At 43.8% G+C, this 26,540-nt stretch overlaps 1 protein-coding gene across 1 annotated transcript in view; it reads left to right on the forward strand.

Annotated features, from left to right (window-relative positions):
- Positions 1-4,588: 4,588 nt before the first annotated feature.
- BACE2 (beta-secretase 2) overlaps positions 4,589-26,540 on the forward strand; it is a 54,639-nt gene continuing 32,687 nt past the window's right edge. The window contains exon 1 of the mRNA XM_056560909.1: positions 4,589-4,978. Within this exon, the coding sequence (XP_056416884.1) occupies positions 4,706-4,978 (273 nt within the window). The 5' untranslated portion in view covers positions 4,589-4,705. The remainder of the gene's footprint in view (positions 4,979-26,540) is intronic.

The following is a 26,540-nucleotide window of genomic DNA, read 5'->3' on the forward strand; positions in this document are numbered from 1 at the left end:
TACCTGTATTACTGAAGTGTATGCACTGACTGGTGTCTGGTAGCGCCCCCTACAGTACAGGGTGGTATTACATGCTCTGTACTCTTTACCTGTGCAGGGTAGCTGCTCCTTTGGACACCAGTTGAGGGCGGCTCCATTTTCCTTTTTTTAGGACACTGCGTGTTCTGTACAGGACCCTGAAGACCAGTGTTTCCCAAAGAGGGTGCCTCCAGCTGTTGCAAAACTACAGCTCCCAGCATGCCCGGACAGCCGAAGGCTGTCCGTGCATGCTGGGAGTTGTAGTTTTGCAACAGCTGGAGGCACCCTGGTTGGGTGACACTGACATAGACAGTGATTACAGCTCCCAGCAGATCTTTCTTACTTTTATATGTAAGGATTTGCTTTATCTATATTAGTTATCTACTTATTTTTCTTTAATTCTCACTTTTACCTATTTTTGGATGACATTTTGGTGGCTTCAGAACCAATTACCAGGTTTCCATAGAGTTTTGGTCTCAACATACAATGGTTTCAACATACAATGGTTGTCCTGGAACCAATTCATATTGTAACTTGAGGGACCACTGTACAGTGGAATACAGGAGGAGCAAGAATGGGTCAGGGAAGGTCACCAGCACATCCCTAATCATGTGACACAGTCACATGGCCATATGATCCGCGGGCCCCCGCTCTATATACCCAGCATCAAAGCCTTGTGGACAATGCAGTCATGTGATTATGTCGCCAAAATGACATCATATCAACCACAATAACCTGTAACTATTTACACACCGGGTTGTAAAATGTATCCGGACCCTCCAAGTCAGTGTTTCCCATCCTGTTGTCCTACGGCGTTTGCAACTACAACTCACATTATGTTTTTTTTATATTTTTGGCTTATCTAGTGAGTGCAGCATATAATATTATTAAAACATAAGGTAGAGGTTCTTGTGTAAAGCTTGTGCTTACCTGTTTTAGCTGAAGTGGCAGGCACGAGGTTTTCAGCAATACTGGATACAAATCTAAAGTCTGAAATGATTTCCTAATGCTGCCTACAGGTCCCATGAATACAGAGATGCGTAAGTGGAGTAAACACTGACCTGTAATCACAAATGAGGTGTTTTTTCAGTCTAAACACACATTAAACTGCAGTTTTTGCACAATGGTAATAAAATAGCCCTTTTTTTTTTTTAGGGGATGTACGCAAAAAAAATTATAATGTTGGCAAAAAATTTTATGTATAAACACAGCATTAGGGTACGTTCACACGTGCGTATTTTTTACTGCAGATCTGCAGCAGATCTGCAGCAGATTTGCTGCTGCAGATTTTTCTGCCCATTGACTTCAATGGGCAGCAAGATCTGTTGAAGCAGATCTGCAGCAGAAAATACGCACATGTAAAAGCACCCTTTGGGTGCGTTCACACGTGCGTATTTACTGCTGCAGATCTGCTTCAGCAGATTTTGCTGCCCATTGAAGTCAATGGGCAGCAAAATCTGCAGCAGCAAATCTGCTGCAGATCTGCTGCAGATCTGCAGTAAAAAATACGAACGTGTGAACGCACCCTTAGGAGTTGCACTGTTGCCAGTCAGAGAAGGGCTGCAGAGCAAGCTCCTGACTGCCTCGGGGGTAGCTCATTGGGGGAGATTTATCAAAACTTGTGCAGAGGAAAAGTTGTTGAGTTGCCCATAACAACCAATCAGATTGGTTCCTTCATTTTTAACAAGGCCTCTGCAAAATGAAAGAAGAGATCTGATTGGTTGCTATGGGAAACTTTTCCTCTGCACAGGTTTTGATAAATCTCCCCCCCATGTGTGCTGCTCTGCTCATAGTGGTGGATTTCCGGTTGTAGAAATCTGCCACTACGAGCAGACACACAGAGCTACCTGGCCAGACTTGTTCTGCAGTCCCACTGTGACTGCCGTCGGTGCACCTGCAGCATGAAATATGCTGGGGATTCGCCCTGTGTGACCCTACCCTAAGGGTACGTTCACACATCAGTATTTTGCCACACATTTTCCTGAGTGGATTTTTGACCCATTTAATTTAAAAGGTAGCGAAACAGCAAAATGTGTACATGTGAATGTACCCTATTTCTCACCCCCCCCCCCAAAGAAAAAGTCAGTGTCAAACCCACATTGCGTTGTTTTTTTTTTTTTGCTATTTTTTTCCCTCCCATAAAAGCCTATCAAAATTCCCTAATTTTAATAAAAATACATAAACGTCACTGTGAACATTGCAGGCATAGGTTTTAGCGCAAGCATGCCCCTTAGTCAGGTCTACCATAAACAGGATTTTTGGCCCGGGTTTCGGCACTAGCATGCCCCTTAGTCAGGTCTACCATAAACAGGATTTTGGCCCGGGTTTCGGCACTAGCATGCCCCTTAGTCAGGTCTACCATAAACAGGATTTTTGGCCCGGGTTTTGGCACTAGCATGCCCCTTAGTCAGGTCTACGATAAACAGGATTTTTGGCCCGGATTTCGGCACTAGCATGCCCCTTAGTCAGGCCTACCATACACAGGATTGTTGGCCCAGCATGCCCGGACAGCCGAAGGCACCCTGGTTGGGAAACACTGGCCTAAGCTATTATTCTCCAACCTGTGACTGTTCAGCAGTTGCAGAACAATAGCTCCCAGCATGCCCGAATAGCCAAAGGCTGTCTGAGCATGCTGGGAGTTGCAGTTTTTCAACAGCTGGAGGCACCCTGTATGTGAAACCCTGGTCTTTTTTTATTTCTTTTCCCAAAAATCACCAAGAATTTGTCATTTAAATTTTTTTGAAATATGTACAGTCAATTCAATGAAACATTTTGGAACAAAGGTAAAGCTGTTTCCATCTCAAACCTCCACTGCCTAAGATCATCTGTAACACCATCCGATACACTGTAACATCATCTGATACACTGTGACATCATATGATACACTGTAACACCATCCGATACACTGTAACACCATCTGATACAATGTGACATCATATGATACACTGTAACACCATCTGATACACTGTAACATCATCTGATACTCTGTAACACCTTCTGATACACTGTAACACCTTCTGATACACTGTAACATCATCTGAAACACTGTAACACCATCTGATACACTGTAACACCATCTGATACACTGTAACACCATCTGATACACTGAACACCATCTGACACAATGTAACACCATCTGATACACTGTAACACCATCTGATACACTGTAACATCATCTGATACACTGTAACACCATCTGACACAATGTAACACCATATGATACACTGTAACACCATCTGATACAATATAACACCATCTGTCACAATGTAACATTATATGATACAATATAACACCATCTGATACACTGTAACACCATCTAACACACTGTAACACCCTCTGATAAATGTAACACCATCTGATACAATGTAACACCATATGATACACTGTAACACCATTTGATACACTGTAACACCATCTGATACACTGTAACACCATCTGACACAATGTAACACCATCTGACGCACTGTAACACCATCTGATACAATGTAACACCATCCGATGCACTGTAACACCATCTGACACACTGTAACACCATCTGACACAATGTAACACCATCTGATACAATGTAACACCATCTGATACACTGTAACACAACCTGATACAATATAACACCATCTGATACACTGTAACACCATATGATACACTGTAACACCATCTGATACACTGTAACACAACCTGATACAATATAACACCATCTGATACACTGTAACACCATCTGATACAATGTAACACCATCTGATACACCGTAACACCATCTGATACAATGTAACACCATCTGATACAATGTAACACCATCTGACACACTGTAACACCATCTGACACAATGTAACACCATCTGATACACTGTAACACCATCTGATACACTGTAACACCATCTGATACACTGTAACACCATCTGAAACACTGTAACACCTTCTGATACACTGTAACACTATCTAACACACTGTAACACCCTCTGATAAATGTGACACCATCTGATACAATCTAACACCATCTGACACAATGTAACACCATCTGATACACTGTAACACCATCTGACACACTGTAACACCATATGATACACTGTAACACTATCTGACACACTGTAACACCATATGATACAATATAACACCATCTGACACACTGTAACACCATCTGATACACTGTAACACCATCTGATACACTGTAACACTATCTGACACACTGTAACACCATATGATACAATGTAACACCATCTGACACACTGTAACACCATCTGACACACTGTAACACCATCTGACACACTGTAACACTATCTGATACACTGTAACACCATATGATACAATGTAACACCATCTGACACACTGTAACACCATCTGACACACTGTAACACCATCTGATACACTGTAACACCATCTGATACACTGTAACACCATCTGATACACTGTAACACCATCTGATACAATGTAACACCGTGTAATCCGTAGGACTGATAAGACGCTGCAGTACCCGTGTGCGGCCAGCAGAGGTCAGGCAAGCTCCCCCCTCACTTACTTTTAGTTACTTTGTAACTTTAAGAGAAAAGTTTTGCAGACCTCCCCTGCTCGCTCCTCCCCGCTATATCCGTTTGTGTAGCCCCGGGGCAGAGCTGCAGCCGAGCGGGGACTGGGTGCTGCATACTGCGGGACTGGACCCTGGGACTATGTGGCTGGTGGAGTGACCACCCGGCATGGCAGTGAGGAGGGGGCAGAGCCTGGCCCTGGCCCTGGTGCTGGGGGCAGCGAGTGTCTGTGCCCGGTTCTCCTTCACCCTGAAGATCTCCCCGGCTCTGGTCAGTCAGCCCCTGCCAGTGTCCCCGGCCACCCCGAAGGACATAGTGGGGCTGTCCCTGGCCTCGGACCCCAGCGGGAAGATCAACTTCATGGCCATGGTGGACAACCTGGAGGGGGACTCTGGCAGAGGGTACTACCTGGAGATGATGATAGGGACCCCCCCACAGACGGTAAGTGCCCCCTGCGGGAGAGGGAGGGGGGTACATACTTAGACGAGACTGTTATCAGGGGTCCTGGGGGGAAAAGTGTGGGAACTCACTCAAGGGCTGGTCCTCCTGCTATTGGAAACCGTGTTCCTGCTGTGGAAAAAGTGCAGGAACTCCATTCCCATTTGTCCTGCTGGACTGAGCCCTGACGGTTATATAACATGGTGTGGAATTGCATCTATTTGTAGACAGCCTTCGGTTTAAGTCAGTGTTTCCCAATCAGGGTGTCTCTGACTGTTGCAAAACTACAGCTCCCAGCATGCCCGGACAGCCTTCGGCTGTCCGGGCATGCTGGGAGTTGTAGTTTTGCAACAGCCAAAGGCACCCTGGTTAGAAAACACTGGCCTAAGCGATTAGTCTCCTACCTGTGACTGTTCTGCAGTTGCAGAACTACAGCTCCCAGCATGCCCGAATAGCCTAAGGCTGTCTGGCAGTTGCAGTTTTTCAACAGCTGGAGGCACCCTGGATGGGAAACTCTGGTCTAAGACATTGGTCTCCAACTTGTGGCTGTCTAGCAGTTGCAAAACTACAACTCCTAGCATGCCCTGAAAGTCTTCGGCTGTCTGGGCATGCTGGGACTTGTAGTTTTGCAACAGCCAAAGGCACCCTGGTTGGGAAACACTGGCCTAAGCTATTAGTCTCCAACCTGTGACTGTTCAGCAGTTGCAGAACTACAGCTCCCAGCATGCCCAAATAGCCAAAGGCTGTCTGGGCATACTGGGAGTTGCAGTTTTTCAACAGCTGGAGGCTATGGATGGGAAACCCTGGTCTAAGCCATTGGTCTCCAACTTGTGGCTATCTAGCAGTTGCAAAACTACAACTCCCAGCATGCCCTTAAAGTCTTTGGCTGCCTGGGCATGCTGGTACTTGTAGTTTTGCAACAGTCGAAGGCACTCTGGTTGGGAAACACTGATTTACGCTGTTAGTCTCCAACTTGTGGCTGGTCAGGTGTTGCGAAACTACAACTCTCAGCATGCCTGGGCAGTTTTTCAACAGCTGGAGGCACCCTGGTTGGGAAACCCTGGTCTAAGCCTACGACATGCTGGTTACTAGTTGTAGTTTTGCAACAGCTGGAGGCACCCTGGTTGGGAAACACGAGTCTAAGCCTACGGCATGCTGGGAGTTGTAGTTTTGCAACAGCTGGACAGTCACGGGTTAAAGAACACTGATGAAAGCCGTTCGGGGTATGCTGGGAGTTGTAGTTTTGTAATGGCAGTAGACCAGTCTTTCACGTTCCCACGTAGGTTTAGTATTTTATTACTTGTCGTCTATGTAGTTTGTTGCCAAAGGAATTCTGCAGAAACCCTATTGTTTACCCTCTGTCTGATCACATGGGGGTCTTGAGGCTCTACTACCCCTCCCCCTCCCATTAGTCATGGGGGTCAATTGAGATCCGCAGTGTTTTTTTGCCGGTTGAGACGGTCCCTTATTTCAGTTTAGCCAGCAGGGTCCTACATCTGTTTTCACACTTTCCTTTTATATAGTCGCACTTTAGGATCTGTCTAAGGGAAGGTTCACACGGGTGTATTAGGGACTCATTACTAGGGGGTCTAATGGTGCTATTATGGGGGGCTGGTAAGGTGCCCACCACCACAACAAGGTGTCTGCCAACCTGGACCAGTTGTGCTGTATACTGCTTCTCGCTCTCTCGCTCTCTCTCGCGCTCTCGCGAAAAGAACACTAACCCGGCTGTACAGTCGGGCTGTTCGGGACAGCCGCTGTGAAATCGCGCCATCTGCCTCCTCGGTGTCTGCTCCGTGCCGGGATCCCCTGCATGGCCGGCGCTCTCCTTCGTCGTCGTCCTGTCATCAAATAGGAGCGGCGTAGCGACGTCATGGCGGCGACGGAGAGCGAGGATACCGGGCAGCAGAGACGTTCCGGAGCGACAGGGACGCGGCGACAGTGATGGAGGGCGACATCCAGGGCAGCTGTAACGGGTCCGGAGCGGCAGGACACGTGAGTATTACCTCCTATACCAGTGGTCTTGCAACATCTGAAGGTCCGCAGGTTGAAGATCACTGTCCTATACTTTACATTGTATTTGGTTCAGAATCCTTATTTTGTAGATTTTTATCCTATAAAATTAGGTGCGTCTTATATGACGAAAAATTCGGTAAGAGGATTGTCCTTGTCTAAGACCCCCCGCGCCCCCATTTCCTTTATTACCTCCAAGTTTCATAAGTGGGTTAAGAGATACTGGTTTACCAATGCAGACCATGCCTACTGCTGCCCCATAAGATCTCTGGCGTAGAATGTTCCTCATGGATCTCCGCCGATCCTGAACAATCACCTATCTAAGATCTACATCGGTCGCGTCCAGTATTAGTGACCACAAAGGATTAACCAAAGTGATGACGAATTTCAAAGTATCTTCACAGCGTCTTATCGGGTCTGGATTACGGTGGTGACAGTAGCTCCGGGGCCTTGATGTCTGATGAGGAAGTTATGTAGACCCTGCCCTATTGCCGGGAGAGGAGGATTATCTCCATTATCAGGTGACAATGACAAGTTCCTCTAAACCTTCCCCCATCTCATTGTTCTCCTGGGCCACCTGCCATCTCTGAGCTCTGGGTCCCATGTTTGGGCCATAACAACCAAATTTTGGGCAACTTTGCGTGTATTTTATTCTTTGGCCCGTTGACCCTCAATCTGGCAGGATCGACTTCTAACCTAATATGTATAGGAGAAGATTTCAGGGGGTGAGGGAACATCTCATTGTGCCCAGGAGATCGTTCCAGATGGATTTCCTTTTGATGATCCAAGTAAACAAAGGGTTACCTTAACCTGTTAAGGACCCAGGGCGTACCTGTACGTCCTGAGTCCGCTCCCGTTCTATAACGCAGGGCCACGGCGTGGCCCACACGTCCTAGCGTGTCGGGCCCGGCCTCTAACAACGGCCGGGACCCGTGGCTAATAGCGCGCGGCATTGATTGCGGTGCCGCACGCTATTAACCCTTTAGACGCGGCGTTCAAAGTTGAACGCCGCGTCTAAAGTGAAACTAAATCACTGCCGGTTAGCTCAGGGGGCTGTTCAGGATCGCCGCGGCGAAATACCGGCGTTCCAAACAGCTGTAGGACACGAGAAGGGTCTCCTACCTTGCCTCCTGGTGTCCGATCGCCGAATGACTGCTCAGTGCCTGAGATCCATTCAAGCGGCAGAATCATCGATCAGTGGTTTCTTATGAGAAACCATTGATCAATATAAAAGATCAGTGTGTGCAGTGTTATGTAAATTGTTTGAGGGTTTCCTAAGAGATGGTATTTTGGAATGTCTTGATAAAATAAATGTATGACTCCATATCAGCATGGCTTTATGAGGGATCGGTCCTGTCAAAATAACCTGATCAGCTTTTATGAGGAGGTGAGCTCCAGACTGGACCAGGGGCATTTGCTGGATGTCGTATATCTGGATTTTTCCAAAGCATTTGATACGGTGCCACATAAAAGATTGGTGCATAAAATGAGAAGGATGGGGCAGGGGGAGAATGTGTGTAAGTGGGTAAGTGACTGGCTCAGTGATAGGAAACAGAGGGTGGTTATTAATGGTACTTATTCTGATTGGGTGACTGTTACTAGTGGGGACCACAGGGGTCCGTTTTGGGTCCTGTCCTATTTCATATATTCATTAATGACCTTGTAGAGGGGTTGAATTGTAAAGTAACAATCTTTGCAGATGATACTAAACTCTGTAAAGCGGCAAACACTATAGAGGACAGTGCACTGTTACAAATGGATCTGGATAGGTTGAAGGTTTTGGCTGGGAAGTGGCAGATGAGGTTCAACACTGATAAATGTAAGGTAATGCACATGGGGAAGAGAAATCCGGGCTGGGATTATGTATTAAATGGGAGAACGCTTGGGACGACTGACATGGAAAAGGACTTAGTAGTCTTAGTTAATAGTAAATTAAGCTGTAGTGACCAGTGTCAGGCAGCTGCTGCCAAGGCTAATAAAATCATGGGGTGCATCAATAGGGGCATAGATGCCCACGACAAGGAAATAATTCTACTGCTGTACAAATCACTAGTCAGACCACATATAGAATACTGTGTACAGTACTGGGTACCAGTGTACAAGAAATATATAGTGGAGCTGGAGAGGGTTCAAAGACGGGCAACCAGAGTAATACGGGGAATGGGAGGACTACAGTACCCAGAAAGATTATCAGAATTAGGGTTATTTAGTTTAGAAAAAAGAAGGCTTAGGGGAGACCTAATAACTATGTATAAATATATCAGGGGACAGTACAGAGATCTCTCCATGATCTATTTATAGCCAGGACTGTATCAATAACAAGGGGGCATCCTCTACATCTAGAGGAAAGAAGGTTTCTGCTAGAGATGAGCGAACTTACAGTAAATTCGATTCGTCACGAACTTCTCGGCTCGGCAGTTGATGACTTTTCCTGCATAAATTAGTTCAGCTTTCAGGTGCTCCGGTGGGCTGGAAAAGGTGGATACAGTCCTAGGAAAGAGTCTCCTAGGACTGTATCCACCTTTTCCAGCCCACGGGAGCACCTGAAAGCTGAACTAATTTATGCAGGAAAAGTCATCAACTGCCGAGCCGAGAAGTTCGTGACGAATCGAATTTACTGTAAGTTTGCTCATCTCTAGTTTCTACACCAGCACAGACGGGGGTTCTTTACTGTAAGAGCAGTGAGACTGTGGAATTCTCTCCCGGAGGAGGTGGTCATGGTGAACTCTGTAATAGAGTTCAAAAAGGGGTCTGGATGCATTTCTGGAGAATAATAACATTACTGGTTATGGATTCTAGATTTATAGGGACAGAACATTGATCCAGGGATTTATTCTGAGGCCATATTGGAGTCGGGAAATTTTTACCTCTAGTATGAGGGTTTTTTGCCTTCCTCTTGATCAACTCGGCTCAATAGGGACTTATTAGGGTTATAGGTTATTAGGATCATGGGGGTCCGACTGCTGGGACCACCACGATCTCCTGAACGGGGCACCGGCAGTCTGCTGGAAAGGGGCGCACGGAGCTGCGGCCGACACTCCTCCCCTCCATGTATCCCATAGAGTGGCCGTTCCAACCCATGCAGGAAGCCGCGTCCGACACCCCCATCCATCTATCTCTATGGGATACTTGTAGGGAAGGGTGTCGGCTGCAGCTCCGTGCGCCCCTTTCCAGCCGACTACCGTTCAGGAGATCGTGGGGGCGGTCCCAGCAATCGGACCCCCACGATCTATAACTTATCCCCTATCCTTTGGATAGGGGATAAGTTATGTTTCACTACAGAACTCCTTTAACTTTGGGACTCCCCACAGGGCACTGCGTACTGCCTGTCACCCAGCTTTCCTATTCACCCGACATATAGGGAGACATGTCAAATCCTGTCCAGAGTAAAATTTTCTGCGTTGCCCATAGCAACCAATCAGATCGCTTCTTTCATTTTTGGAAATGACTCTGAACACAACGCAGCAACTTTTTTCCTCTGGACAGGTTTTGATAAATCTCCCCCCATAGTCTCTACAGGAGACTGGAAAAGCTAGGTGACAGGTATGTGTTGTTTTTTCTGTGTGGTGGGTGGCACGGGGAGATTACCTGCCTATCCATAGGATAGGGGATAACATGCTGATCGGTGAGAGTCGGGTACCCCAAGTAAGATTAGATTGTAAGCTCTTGTGGTTACAGTTCTTTGCGGTTATTTTACAACTCCCTACGCCGCGACATGCGGTATTGGTAATTAGAGATGAGCGAACTTACAGTAAATTCGATTCGTCACGAACTTCTCGGCTCGGCAGTTGATGACTTTTCCTGCATAAATTAGTTCAGCTTTCAGGTGCTCCCGTGGGCTGGAAAAGGTGGATACAGTCCTAGGAGACTCTTTCCTAGGAATGTATCCACCTTTTCTAGCCCACGGAGCACCGGAAAGCTGAACTAATTTACGCAGGAAAAGTCATCAACTGCCGAGCCGAGAAGTTCGTGACGAATCGAATTTACTGTAAGTTCGCTCATCTCTATTGGTAATGCCTGTTTTTACATTTGTGTTTTAAAGCGATCTGCTTCTGGTATCTGCACCAGGAATGGGATGCTGACATATACCGTGGCGGACAGCAGCGGGCATCGTTCAGTGGCCGCCTGGCGATCCCAATTGGAATTTCCTTTTGTACCCACGCTTTAATGCAGTGTTTGCCAACCAGGGTGCCTGCAGCTGTTGCAAAACTACAACTCCCAGCATGCCCGGACAGCCTTCGGCTGTCCGGCCATGTTGGGAGTTGTAGTTTTGCAACAGCTGCAGGCACCCTGGTTGGCAAATGGTGCTATAATGGATAGTTTCCGCTCTCTAGCGCCAAATACAAGTCTGGGCACATGTCTTCTTATTGTTTGCAGGCACCAGAGAAAGATCTCCTAAAACAATTCTGTAATTCAGGAGTCTGGGAAAGCCTGGCAAAGATTGGTGCTGACTAAACCCTCCCCCGTACATAGTGCATTGTGCATGATACCATACCTGGTTTTTACTATTTGGCGCATAGGGGCTTAAAGGGGTACTCCGGTAAAAAGTACTGGAAGGGTTAAGATTTTTAAGTAGAAGTGATTTACAAATCTGTTTATCGTTCTGGCACCAGTTGATTTTAAAAATAAAAATTATATATATATATTTTTTTTATCAACTGGTGCCAGAACGATAAACAGATTTGTAAATCACTTCTACTTAAAAATCTTAACCCTTCCAGTACTTAACTTCCTGTGGATCATACAGCAGCTATTTTCTTTTTAACCTCTTCAGGACGCAGGGCGTACACGTGCATTTTGAGTCCTTTAGGACGCAGGGTGTACAGGTACACCCGTGAGAATTTTGGTCCTTGCCGCTAGACGGTCGGGGACCGGAACGGGATCATTCAGCAGGCATCCTAGCATATTGCTGAGGGGGGATCCTGAGACACCAGTCAATTCAGACCGGCGATCATACGGGTCTCCGGTGACACGGAAAATAAGGGGGATCGGGGGGATCCAAGACACCCCCGATCCCTCTGAAGGGATAGGATTGAGGTGGCAGGGGTGCCACCACTTCTATCCCTGCTATTGGTCGGTCAGTCAGAAGCGACCAACCAATAGCAGATCAGGGGCGGGGGGGGGGGTTAAAGTTCGGTTTCCCCGCTCTGCCCACCCACGGTAGTCCAGGCAGAGCGGAGGAACTGTGATGTGAGCGGCGGTGGAGGTCCCTTACCGGGCGGCGATCCTCCAGCTTGTGGGGTGATCCTGCTGCAGGAGGTGAGTAGTTGCGTAGCAACATCTTCAGGGTCACAGTTTGGTATCTAAACTGTAGCCCTCCAGATGTTGCAAAACTACAACACCCAGCATGCCCACACAGCAGTTTGCTGTCTGGGTATGCTGGGATTTGTAGTTTTGCCACATTTGGAGGGCCACAGGCTGTCTCGGCATGCTAGAAGTTGTAGTTGCGTGCCTCCAGCTGTTGCATAGCTAAACTCCCAGAATGCCCCTCGGTGATCAGTACATGCTGGTAGTTGTAGTTTTGTAACAGCTGTAGGCACACTTGGAAAATACTGACTTAGGTAACAGAACCTAACTCAAGGTTTTCCAACCAGTGTGCCTCCAGCTGTTGCAGAAGCACAACTCCCAGCATGCATGGTCTGTCAGTGCATGCTGGGAGTTGTAGTTTTGCAACAGCTGGAGGTTTTCACCCCATGTGAATGTGCAGGGTACTACACTAACACATAATAAAGGGTAAAACACTACATGTACACCCCTTACACGGTCTTTCCCCCCCCCCCCAATAAAAATGAAAAACGTATCGTACGTCACGGTTTCCAAAACGGAGCCTCCCAGCATTTCCGGACACTGACTGTACAGGCATGCTGGGAATTGAGCAACAGCTGGAGTCGCCCTGTTTGGGAATCACTGGCGTAGAATATTTTTGATAGCGGAGGCAATTGTAACGCTTGCATCCTAGTTCACCCCTATGCAAGTCCCTAATTTAGGCCTCAAATGTGCATGGCGCTCTCTCACTTCAGGGCCCTGTCGAATTTCAAGGAAACTGTTTTGGGCAACATATGGGGTATTTCCTTACTTGGGAGCAATTGCTTTACAAGTTTTGGGGGGCTTTTTCTCCTTTTACCCCATATGAAATGGAAAAGTTGGGATCCACACCAGCATGTTGGTGTAAAAAATAAAAAATGTTTACACTAACATGCTGGTGTTGCCCCATACTTTTCATTTTCACAAGAGGTAATAGGAAGAAAAGCCCCCCAAAATTTCTCCTGAGTACGGAAATACCCCATATATGGGCGTAAAATGGTCTGCGAGCGCACAACAAGGCTCAGGAGTGAGGGCGCACCATGTACATTTGAGGCCTAAATTGGTGACTTGCACAGGGGTGGCTGATTTTACAGCGGTTCTGACATAAACGCAAAAAAATAAATACTCACATGTGACCCCATTTTGGAAACTACACCCCTCACGGAACGTAACAAGGGGTATAGTGAGCCTTAAAGGGGTTCTCCGGTGCTTAGACATCTTATCCCCTATCCAATATATAATTTATTTGGAATGTCCATTTTCCTTTCAAGCAGATAGTTTCAAAGTTAGAAAATTGCAAAAATTTCATAAAATTTTGGGATTTTTCACAAAGAAAGGATGCAAATAACAACGAAAATTTACCAGTATGTTAAAGTAGACTATGTCATGAAAAAACAATCTTGGAATCAGAATGAAAGGTAAAAGCATCGGAGTTATAAATATATAAAGTGACAGTGGTCAGAATTGCAAAAAAAGGGCTGCGTCCCTAAGGTGAAAATGAGCTGCGTCCTTAAGGGGTTACATTTCTGATCTGTCCGACCACAGTGCTCTCTGCTGACACCCCTGTCTGTCTCAGGAACTGTCAAGAGCAGGAGCAAATCCCCATAGCAAACCTCTCCTGCTCTGGACAGTTCTTGACAGCCAGAGGTGTCGGCAGAGAGCACTGTGGTCAGACAGAATATTTAAAGGGGTATTCCAGGAAAAAACTTCCTCTGCAGAATACAGCATCTGATAATTACTGTAAGGATTTTAAGATTTTTAAATAAAGTAATTTGCAAATCTGTTTAACATTCTGGCACCAGGTAATTCAAAAAAAAATTTTCACTGGAGTACCCCTTTAAATGTCCTTTCTACTATTGGTATTTATTAGCAGTAGTAGAATAAGTCACTGATTTTAATGTGTTTTTTGAGAAAGGATCTTTTTATTTTTCCAACCTGACAGAACTCGCACGTTGATCTTGTGATGGTGTAAACATCTTCTACATGTTCTGGTGTGATGGAGGTGCCTTAGTGTATGGGTGAGAGGCCGCTCTCCTGAACACACCAGATCTCCGCCAGGCGCCAAATCCTTTTGTTTCTGTTGTGTAGAGGAATAGCAAGTATGTAGAATATCTGGGCCTGAGGGGAGCGGGACTGGTTCAGCCTGTCCATGTGTGGGTGCAATCCCAGAACCATAACCTGTTGTCATATGTGACCGGTTTAACATGTAAGAGCTGTTTACTTTGCTTAATTTTTACCTAGTAAATAGTGAAAAAAAAAAAAAAAAAAAGTAAAAAGAAAGAAAGAAGAAAAAATAAAAATAATAAAATATATATATATATATATATATATATATATATATATATATATATATATTATGAGAGAGATATATAGATTTTTTTTAAATATTTTTTTATTATTTTGTACAGACTAAAACCAGCATTAAAAAATTTGTTCACCCCTAAATACATGTATGGATGTATCATGGAGCAATGTTTTATGGGAAAATAGTTCTGGCTAGCACCACATGGCTGTGTTTACAAAACCTAGCGTGCCCCATAGAGAGAGGAAACACTTGGACCCTATGGTTGTGCTCTCTAGGACCCAAAATCAAAACCTTTAGTTGTCCCAACATTTTTTACTTTGCTTTTATAGGGAGTTTGTCCTAAACAAATCTTTACTGTATTGTAACATAAGTCTTTCCCATAATGAATCCATTGTGGTCGGGGTCGGCAGCGGTCTTGTGTGTTTAGGGCACACGTGACACATGGGATTTCAGCGCTGGGTCTCCCGGACTTTGACAGAAGATCTGTGTGACGTGTAGGGTTGTCTCTCGGCTGGGTCATCCACCGGCTTATTCATTGGTTCTCTATTCCGGGTAGGTAGCCCGTCTCCTGCAGCAAGTGAGGAAAAGAAGCACTTCTGGTTCTTTCTAGCAATCGGAGGACGTCTGAACATCCAGACCCCAATCGATCGACTTTTGATGTCTCTATGAGAAGTTAAGTACTCCAGGATAGAAAAAATTCTTCCACACCGCGCCCCAGCTCTCCTCTTAAATGGAGCCTGTCGATCACCGCACAGAGCTGTGGCCTACACCCCCCTCCATGCAGCTCTATGGGAGAGCCGGAGATACCGGAGTGCAGCGTATCGGCTCTTCCATAGAGATGGCATACTGACATATTTAAAGGGATTATCCAGGAATAAACTTTTTATATATAATATATATATAATCAACTGGCTCCAGAAAGTTAAACAGATTTGTAAATTACATCTATTAACCTGTTGGGGACCACGGGCATACCTGTACACCCGTGGGAATTTCGATCCCCGCCGCTAGCCGAACGGGGATCGGAACGGGATACCTGCTGAAATCATTCAGCAGGCATCCCGTGCAAATGCCTGGGGGCATTCTATTTGTGGCTATTCCAGGCTGATCGGGTCTCTGATGACCCGATAGCCCGGAAAATAGGGATGATCGGAGCTTGGGGCAGGGGGGGGGGAACGTTCATTTTCCCCCACTCTGCCCGCCCCCTGGATGTTGAGGCAGAGCGGGGGGAGATGGCGGCGATGTGCTTGTGGATGCGTCGGGGACCACTGGTGCCGGTTACCTGTCAGTGCAAACTGGGAGTTTTAGTTTTACATTCACATGGGCGGGGGTTTACAGCAAGTTTCCCGCTTCAAGTTTGAGATGCGGCAAATTTTCCACTGCAGCGGGAAACTCACTGTAAATCCCCGCCCGTGTGAATGTACCCTAAAATCACTACACTAACCCTTAATAAAGTTAAACACTACATATACACTGCACCCTTACACTGTCGCCGCCTCCCCCCCCCCCCCCCCCCCAAATAAAAATGTAAAACGTCTGGTATGTCGGTTTTTCCAAAACGGAGCCTCCAGCTGTTGCTTAATAACAACTCCCAGTATTGCTGGACAGCCATTGACTGTCCAGGCATGTTGGGAGTTTTGCAACAGCTGGAGGCACCCTGTTTGGGGAAAACTGATGTACAGTATTTTTGGTGGCGGAGGCAAGTGTAACACTTGCATCCGGGTACACCTTATGAAAATCCCTAATTTAGGCCGCAAATGTGCATGGTGCTCTCTCACTTCAGAGCCCTGTTGTATTTCAAGGCAACAGTTTAGGGCCACACATGGGGCATCTCCGTACTCGGAAGAAATTGCGCTACAAATTTTTTTTACTCCTTATGAAAAGGTAAAGTTGGGGTCTACACCAGCCTGTTAGTGTGTGTGTGTGTGTGTGTGTGTGTGTGTGTGTGTGTGTGTGTTAAAAAATAAATAAAAAAAATTTTTTTTTTTTTTTTACTCTAACATGCTGGTGTTGCCCCGTACTTTTCATTTTCATAAGAGGTAAAAAGGAAATAAAGACCCCAAAATTTGTAACACACTTTCTCCCAAGTACAGAAATACCCCATATGTGGGCGTAAAATGCTCTGCGGGCGCATTTTTCGCTGTTCTGGCACCATAGGGGCTTCCTAAATGCAACGTGCTCCCCACAAACCGCTTCACCAAAATTTGCTTGCCAAAAGCCCAATGTCGCTCCTACCCTTCTCAGTCCTCTAATGCACCCTTAGATCACTTTACATCCACATATGAGGTATTTCCTTGAGAGAAATGGGGTTTCAAATTTTGGGGAACATTTTCACCTATTACTCCTTATGAAAAATTTGGGGTAGCATCAGCATTTTAGTAAAAATAAAAAAATAAAAAAAATTTATTTTCGCGTCCGACTTCAACGCAAAGTCGTCAAACACATGTGGGGTGTTAAGGCTCACTGTACCCCTTGTCATGTTCCTTGAGGGGTGTAGTTTCCCAAATAGTGTGCCATGTGGGGTGTTTTTCGCTGTTCTGGCACCATAGGGGCTTCCTAAATGCGACATGCCCCCCAAAAACCATCTCGGCAAAATTTGCTCTCCAAAATCCCATTGTCGCTCTTTCCCTTCTGAGCCCTCTAGTGCACCCGCCGAACACTTTACATACACATGAGGTATTTCCTTACTCAAGAAAAATTGGGTTACATATTTTGGGGGGCTTTTTCTCCTTTTAACCCTTGTAAAAATAAAAAATATGGGTCTACAAGAACATAAAAGTGTAATGAAGATTTTAAATTTTTGCCTCAACTTTGCTGCTATTCCTGTGAGACACCTAAAGGGTTAAGTCACTTTCTGAATGTCATTTTAAATACGTTCAGGGGTGCAGTTTTCATAACTGGGTCCATTATGGGGTATTTCTAACATAAAGACCCTCAAATAACTTCAAAACTGAACTGGTCTCTGAAAAATTCAGATTTTGAAATTTTACTTGAAAAATTTGAAAATTGCTGCTATACTTTGAAGCCCCTTGATGTTTTCCAAAAGTAAAAACATGTCAATTTTATGATGCAAATATAAAGTAGACATATTGTATATGTGAATCAATATATCGTTTATTTGGAATGTCTATTTTCCTTACAAGCAGAGAGCTTCAAAGTTATAAAAATGCAAAATGTTCAAATTTTTCATGAAATTTTGGAATTTTTCACAAAGAAATGATGCAAGTATCGGCAAAATTTTACCACTAACATAAAATAGAATATCTCACGAAAAAAACAATCTCTGAATCAAATTCATAAGTACAAGCATCCCAGAGTTATTAATGCTTAGTGACAGTGGTCAGAATTGCAAAAAATGCTCTGGTCCTTGGGGTCAAAATGGGCTCTGTCCCCAAGGGGTTAAAAAAAATCCTTATCCTTTCAGTACTTATGAGCTGCTGAAGTTGAGTAGTTCTTTTCTGTCTAAGTGCTCTCTGACACCCGTCTCGGGAACTGTCCAGAGTAGAAGCAAATCCCCCTAGATAGCAAACCTCTGTGCAGTTCCCGAGACAGACAGAGATGTCAGCAGAGAGCACTGTTGCTAGACAGAAAAGAACAACTCAACTTCAATAGCTTATAATTATTGGAAGGATTAAGATTTTTTAATAGAAGTAATTTACAAATCTGTTTAACTTTCTGGAGCCAATATATAGATAGAGAGAGAGAGAGATTGATTAGATTCCAAATTTTTTTTGCCTGGAATACCCTTTTAAGGTCCTAGGGCTGCACCATAGATTTTTTGTAATAAATCAACCCTTCGTGTTAAGGCCTTTTTAGAGGTGCTGACTGGGTGTGATTATCGAGTGCCCATCTGGGTGATCGTCATTTGTTTACTACACCTTTTACACAGCTGGATTCATCATGGGGCCACCCGAACAAGCGCTGGGGTGTTTGTGTGGCCTTTTAATTCTATTACTGCCGATCGCGCATGCCCTGTGTACACTGGGTGAGGTGCGGCCTATGACAATACATTTTATTGGTTGCACATAAGATCAAATAAGCCGGCGAATGAGCTTTTGTTAAAGGGGTACTCCCGTGGAAAACCTCATCCCTTTTTTTTTTTTTTTTTTTTTATCAACTGGTGCCAGAAAGTTAAACAGATTTGTAAATGACTTCTATTAAGAAATCTTAATCCTTCCAGTACATTTTAGGGGCTGTATACTACAGAGGAAATGCTTATCTTTTTAGATTTCTCTGATGTCACGAGCACAGTGCTCTCTGCTTACCTCTGCTGTCCAGAGCAGGAGAAAATCCCCATAGCAAACGATGCTCAGGACAGTTCCTAAAATGGACAGCAGAGGTCAGCAGAGAGCACTGTGCTCGTGACATCAGAGAAATCTAAAAAGATAAGCATTTCCTCTGTAGTATACAGCCCCTAAAATGTACTGGAAGGATTAAGATTTTTTAATAGAAGTAATTTACAAATCTGTTTAACTTTCTGGCACCAGTTGATTTAAATAAAAAAAGAAGTTTTCCACGGGAGTACCCCCTTTTAATGTTTTTGAGTTTTTATTTTTTTATTTTATTTTTGTGAAATCGAAAGTGTGTGTGTGTGTGTGTGTGTGTGTGTGGGGGGGGGGGGGGGCGGGGGGCAGTCGGTGGGTTACATTTCAGATAACTCAAGATTCCACCTGTTGGGGTGGGTTCACACCACGATTTTTCTATACGGTTTCGGCACTTAGTTTCATAAAAAAAAAAAACGTATGCAACCATACAGAAAAACCGTGCCCATAGACTTCCCATTCAAAACTGTGTGCACCATAATGTATTCTGTTGTCGCCGTTTTTCAAACCATACGGTTTTTCTACTTTTATTTATTTATTTATTTTTTTTTTTTTCCCGGACCTTCAAATAAATTATGTTTACCATTGGTCTTTTACCTGTGACTTTTTTTTTTTTTTCCGGCTGTTGTGAAACTACAACTCCTATCATGCTGTGACTGGAGACTACTGGCATTATACTAATTCCGCCATAAACTGACTGCTCTTTTCATTTATGGAGAGAAGTCCTTGTCATGTAGGCATCGTCCTTAGATCAACAGGTACCCGAGATGGTGAAGTAAGACAAATGACGTTGTTTGGCTGAACAAATATTGACCAATATTGACTCATTGATCTGTTCTGTGTAATATGGAAATGTGACGAGAAGTCCCAGAACATCCAGGAGAGGCGGGGGGGTTCCTATTCCGGAAATGATGGGGATTAGGTCTCATACGAGGCTGATTTACAGTTCTGTAATGTAGTTCTTATAGGCGCATACTGTCCCTCTGTGGGGTATAGCTTTATGTGTATGGGGTGCAGAGGTAGGAGGCCCCCCGGAAGTAGTCACAGTAGAATAGGGAATTCCTTGAGGTCTGTGATGCCAAACTTATATGGACTCCAGATCAAAGCTACCTACACAAATACATCCTAAGTAACAAAAAAAAATAAAAAATAAAAAACACTGCATAGGTGAAGTTTATTTACATAGGTTACAGGTACAGGATACATTTCGGCTTTGGCCTTTCCGTAGAAAAGCCAAAAGACGTCCTGTACCCTTAGGCTGGGTTCACACCACGTTTTTGCCATACAGTTCCCGTATACGCTTTCAATTTGAAAACCGTACGGAACCATATTGAAAACCGTATGCATTGACTCTCCATTGAAAACTGTATGCCAAAAGATGAATCAGGTTGTGTCCGTTTTTGTCTGTTTTTTTTTTTTGGTTTTTTTCCCATACCCAAAACCGTAGCCTACCACGGTTTTTGGTTCGGTGAAAAACCGTATACGTGTTTTTTTTTTAAATATTTTTTTTTTTAACATGGGAGTAAATGGGAACCGTACAGAACCGTATCTGCGTACGGTTCCATCCGGCTTTCACCATACGGTTTATGACTTTGCACAGTTTTTTCCCTTTGAAATCCAATCAAACAAGTGAAACTTTATTCAAAATGGAGTGAAAAGTTAAAGACGTATAAGTTTATTTTTTATTTATTTTTATTTTTTCTTAAACGGATGCAACCGGACATCATTTTTCAAACCTTATACGGGTTGAAATTTGTACACACGTTTTGATACAGTTTAGTCCGGTTTTGAGGAATCCGTTTTTCATCAAAAACCTGATACGGGAAGTGTATTTCTTAGGGTGCATGCACCCCAAGTGAAGTTTATTTACATTATCAGGTTACAGGTGCAGGATACATTTCGGCTTTGGCAGACAGCAGAGAAAGGCCAAAGCCGAAAGATGTACCTGTAACTTGACAACTTAAATAAACTTTAGTCATGTATGACGATTTGGTGAGTGCCGGGATTTTCTGGATTTGTTTCACCACCTTCTGAAGTGCTGACTTGACAATTTACCACATCCAGGTAGGTAGGCATCTGATCAAAGGAGGCTATGAAGCATAGCCTTTATAAGAGCTGGGCGGTATGGCCACAAATGTGTATCACAATATTTTTGTAAGTTATGGCGGTTCCACGGTATCTAACGGTATTTTTCACCCCCCCCCCCCCCAATCATGTGACCTGTGGGCTCTGCGTCTCTCCCCCGCCCCCCCCCCCCTCGGGTAACGGCCTCGTGCTGGGGATGGGAACGTCACAGAGCTGTCAGCCTATCACCGGCCACAGCGATGTCCCGCCTCGGTCATGTAAGGAGCCTGGAATATGTAGTACAGTACAGATTTCCAGCACCGGCAGCCCACAACTCACAGGAGGACGAGGAGAGCAGCGTTAGAGGGGGACATATGATTAGTACCCTGATGTGGGGGACAGTGCTGGGCTGATAATTCATTGGGGGGGGGAGAAGATAAGCAGAACAGCGCCCCGCGGGTCACATATGATTAGTTCCCCGATGTGGGGACAGCGCGCTGGATAATTCGTTCATTTGAGGGGGGGGGGAGGTATTGCGGTATGGGAAAAATTCATATCGTGCAGGAAAAAAGAATTCGGTAAGAACCGGTATACTGCCCAGCAATAGCCTTTATTCCCTAACATGTCTGATCCTACCCTGTCTTCCAAAATGTAGGCTAAGAACTGCACAAGAACTGTAATAGGAGGTTGTCTGTCATATGGCGCCTGTAGACCATGGGACCTTATGATCTCATTGATGGCTTCCTTCCACATGGACTTTCATGTCTTCATTGTATCACAGGGGATCACCATCTTGTCACAAGACAGATCACTAACCGATGATAGAATCTGTTAACGTTTTTGCTCTGTCATGTTGGTTATTACAAGTTGGTGTGTGAGGTGGCATCTGCCGAACATGTGGTCAGAATGGCGGTCAGCTTTCTAGCCGTCACTGACTGGAGTGTTAGCAAAAGGGTTGCTGGTGATTATTTTTATATTCAATTGATTTTTTTTCAGTTGATTGGGGGGAAATAAAATTATATGTACAACGTGTATCTTTTTTGAGAATCTGACACCATGTTGACTTGCACTAAACCCAATATACTGGGTTATAGTGCGGGTGAACAGCTTTACAAAGCAGGGTCACTTAACTATTTTGTATATGCAAAGTTCTGGCATTGTAAACTTCCTGCTCTATTGCTATCCAGTGCTCATTGGAGGCAGGGAGCCAGCTCACTTAGCTCCCCTGCTTCAATCATATTGTCCATCCGGCTCGGCCCCCTTTTATTGATATGCTGATGAAGGCCGCGGGTGAGCGCACATAAAGAACACTAACCCGCGGCCTTCATGAGCATATCAATGAAGGGGGCAGGGCTGATGGAAAATATGGAGGAGGCAGAGGAGCTGAGTGAGCCAGCTCCCTGCCTCCAATGCCCACTGGATAGCAGTGCAGCAGGAAGTTTACGGTGCCAGAACTCTGCTTATACTCAATGAATTTAAGTAAGTGACCCCTCTTTGTAAAGCCGTTCACCCGCAGTATTACCCAGTATATTGGGTTTAGTGCAGGTTAACATGGTGTCATATTCTCTTTAGATCTGCACTCTCTGCCATAGGCAATAGCAGAAAAGGCCTTGGGCTGCCATGACAACGGATATGCGTTCACCAATGACTCTTTTAAAGGGGTACTCCTGTGGGAAACTAATTTTATTTTATTTTTTTTAAATCAACTGGTGCCAGAAAGTTACACAGATTTGTAAATTACTTCTTAATCCTTCCAGTACTTATTAGCTGCTGAATACTACAAAGGAAATTTTCTTTTAATATTCAGCAGTTCATAAGTACTGGAAGGATTAAGTTTTTTGTTTTTTTTTTAATAGAAGCAATTTACAGATCTGTTTAACTTTCTGGAACCAGGTGATTTAAAAAAATTAATAACAATAATTTCCACTGTAAACTTTAAAAGCGGCATCTAAATGTTTTTAATAGCCGCTGGGTATGGAGTCCCGATCCCTCTTCATACTAATAACTGTCCGCCTCAATTAAAGTGCGGGTTTTCATTATTGATCTAGGTGTTTCAGCAATAAAATGGTTTTATAGTCAGTCTGTTCTACATGATCTTCCTGTAGAATCTCCTGTGGGTTACATCTACTTTTCTAAATTTATTTATTTTAATTACATTTTTTAAAATTTTAAACTTTGACGGATATCAGCAGATTTTGCTTAGCATTACTCTTAGCCAAAATGTTGGTTAGTAACAGCATTGACCCATGCTGGACCTTTACCCTCACTGGAGTGCAGAGAAATTTCCTGACAATTGGGCATCAAGAATTAGAATTTTCTTTCGCTGCTGGATAAGCACAAATTCCGGACCAAAGGATACTCCATAGAGAATGTGAGGATACTAGGACAGATGTCAACAAACTGTATGGACAGATTGATTCTTCTATGGAGTATCTATACCAGTGTTTCCCAACCCATGTGCCTCCAGCTGTTGCAAAACTACAACTCCCAGCATGCCCGGACAGCCAAAGGCTGTCCAGGCATGCTGGGTGTTGTAGTTTTGCAACAGCTGGAGGCACACGGATTGGGAAACACTGATCTATACCATCATACTCCCCTCCCCAAATGTATTCGTATTCTTCTTCAAATATTTCCCTTTTACATAGTGGAACTTTCTGGTTAATAGTAACGGTGAGGTACGACTAAGCCTGATTCTCCGCAGTTTTCTTGCCAACTCCTCCGCAAATTGGACGTACACTAAAAAGCTGATGGGGAATTGCAGTTATATCCTTATCTACATGCAAGATATAGATAGATGGATGGATGGATTAGAATGGATGGATATGGATGGATTGATTAGGATGGATGGATGGATAGATTTTATTATTTATCATTTTTATTTTATTTATCCAATCAGGACAAAAAACTATATCATTTTATATAATAATAAAAAATAAATATATACATACAATGTAAAAACCTTTTTATAAGATATACATTTTTTTTCGAGTCCTGAGGGTCAATTTAATATTAAAATATTTATAAGTATGTGTGTTTGTGTGTGTGTGTGTATATATATGTGTGTGTGTGTGTGTGTATATATATATATATATATATATATATATATATATATATATATATATACACACAGTGTGTGTGTATATTATATATATATATATACACACATTATATATACACAAACTATATATATATATATATATATATATATATATATATACACACAGTGTGTGTGTATATTATATATATATATACACACATTATATATACACAAACTATATATATATATATATATATATAGTTTGTGTATATATAATGTGTGTGTGTATATATATATATAATATATGTGTGTGTGTATATATATATATATAATGTGTGTGTGTGTGTGTATATATATACATATTACACACACACACACACACACACACACACACACACACACACACACACACATATTATATATATATATATATAGTGTTTGTGTGTGTGTGTGTATATATATATATATATATATGTATGTATGTGTATGTATATATATATATATATATATATATATATATATATATATATATATTATAATGAGCGAACTTACAGTAAATTTGATTCATCACAAACTTCTCGGCTCGGCAGTTGATGACTTTTCCTTCATATATTAGTTCAGCTTTCCGGTGCTCCGGTGGGCTGGAAAAGGTGGATACAGTCCTAGGAGACTCTTTCCTAGGAATGTATCCACCTTTTCCAGCCCTCCGGAGCACCTGAAGGCTGATCTAATTTACGCAGGATAAGTCATCAATTGCCGAGCCGAGAAGTTCGTGACGAATCGAATTTCCTGTAAGTTCGCTCATCTCTAATATATATATATATATAATATATAAATATTTTTATATTAAATTGACCCTTTCAGGACTCGAAAAAAAAAAAAATCTTATAAAGAGTATGTATTTTGACATTTTTTTTATTTATTTGCGGACTTTGAACTTTGAACCCTTCAGGGCTGCGTCACATGTCCAGCCTTTGTAGGCAGATTCTTTGTATTCCAAGAATTGTACAAGCCGGTGTCATGTGATGCCATGTGAGGAAGCAGAGAAGGTTAGGAATCTCTCAGCTGACGATGGGGAGGGTGGTGGGGGCGGCTCTTACGTGGGTCCTTGTAGAAGTCCCATGACACATGGCTGGCGGCAATCTCTTTGTGGTGAGGTGTCATATGATGTCGTACTGGGGCGTCCAGGGTGCCACGCGCTGGAAAGGATTCCTCTGAAGCACTGAAACAGTTGCCTCGTGGATTTATACATTTGTACCCCTGAGGTTTTACTGGTGGAATTCCCCTTTAAAGGATATGATCGCAGACCAGAACGGTTGAACTAAATAATTTTCTTTACTGTTTTACGCTTTTGTGGCACCTCCTGATGGTTTCAGCCTATTTGATAGGACGTTGGTCTGAACAGTCTGTAGGATACGATGGTTCTTGCTCTGTGCACGTTACTTTTGACCTTGCAGGGTTCTCGGGCCAATGTTACCATCACACAGAATTTCGGGACAGTTTTTTTGTAAAACCATTTGTGGTGTCCCGGTCCCGTATTACATAAAGTACCTTGGTAGGGGTCCCCAAAGTCAGAGTTCCTAGGAACTGTGGGGTCCTCAGGTTTAGTCTTCCCCCTAGTCACCCCTTAGATAGTGAATATATTGTTAAGGTAAATGGGGGAGATTTATCAAAACCTGTGCAGAGGAAGAGTGGTGCAGTTGCCCATAGCAACCAATCAGATTGCTTCTTTCATTTTCCACAGGCCTCTAAAGAGGCCTGTGGAAAATGAAAGAAGCAATCTGATTGGTTGCTATGGGCAACTGCACCACTCTTCCTCTGCACAGGTTTTGATAAATCTCCCCCCAATGTGTATAAATGTATATAGAAAGTGTACTTACCTTGCACTAGCGTCGCAGGACCTGCGGGTCACGTGACGAGGCTTTAGTCTCTATGGTTAGTGAAAAGGACCTTTTTGGAGGTTCATAGGCCATGTGATACCCATAATGCTTTGTGAGGCTGATTGACAGATGGCGTGGACCAATGCTGGAACGGCCAGCCCCTGCCCATATATAAGGGAGCTGCGGCCTTTACTCTCTCTTGGGTTGTTGTCACTGAATGAGGTAGGACCTCCGCAACTTACAACGACAATTACTAGGCCAAAGCCTTGCGGCCTCGGCTGAATTACACAGTGAGTTCTTCTAAATTCCCCGCTAATGTTGGCAAGGACCCTTGACCTAAACACAACCCTAAATCCAGCAGATCTGCGCATACTAAATTCCTACAAGCTAAAGAACTTACTAAAAGTCCCAACCAACAGTCAATCTCAGCCAAGCTATTCATAGACTCTGTTACAAAGACTGTTCTTATGTTTGCATGCTACAGAAAATCTTCAGTAAAGTTTATGCAAGTTTTCAGCGAAGCTATGGTTGTGGACAACACTTTATTCTGCAAACACCTATCGTCCTTGGGAAGGGTGGCGATAGGCCAAGATATAAAGCATTTAACCCTCACCCTGGCATCACGACTGACAATGGTTAA

This window comes from Hyla sarda, chromosome 2 (assembly GCF_029499605.1).
Source record: "Hyla sarda isolate aHylSar1 chromosome 2, aHylSar1.hap1, whole genome shotgun sequence".
Classification (NCBI taxonomy): domain Eukaryota; kingdom Metazoa; phylum Chordata; class Amphibia; order Anura; family Hylidae; genus Hyla; species Hyla sarda.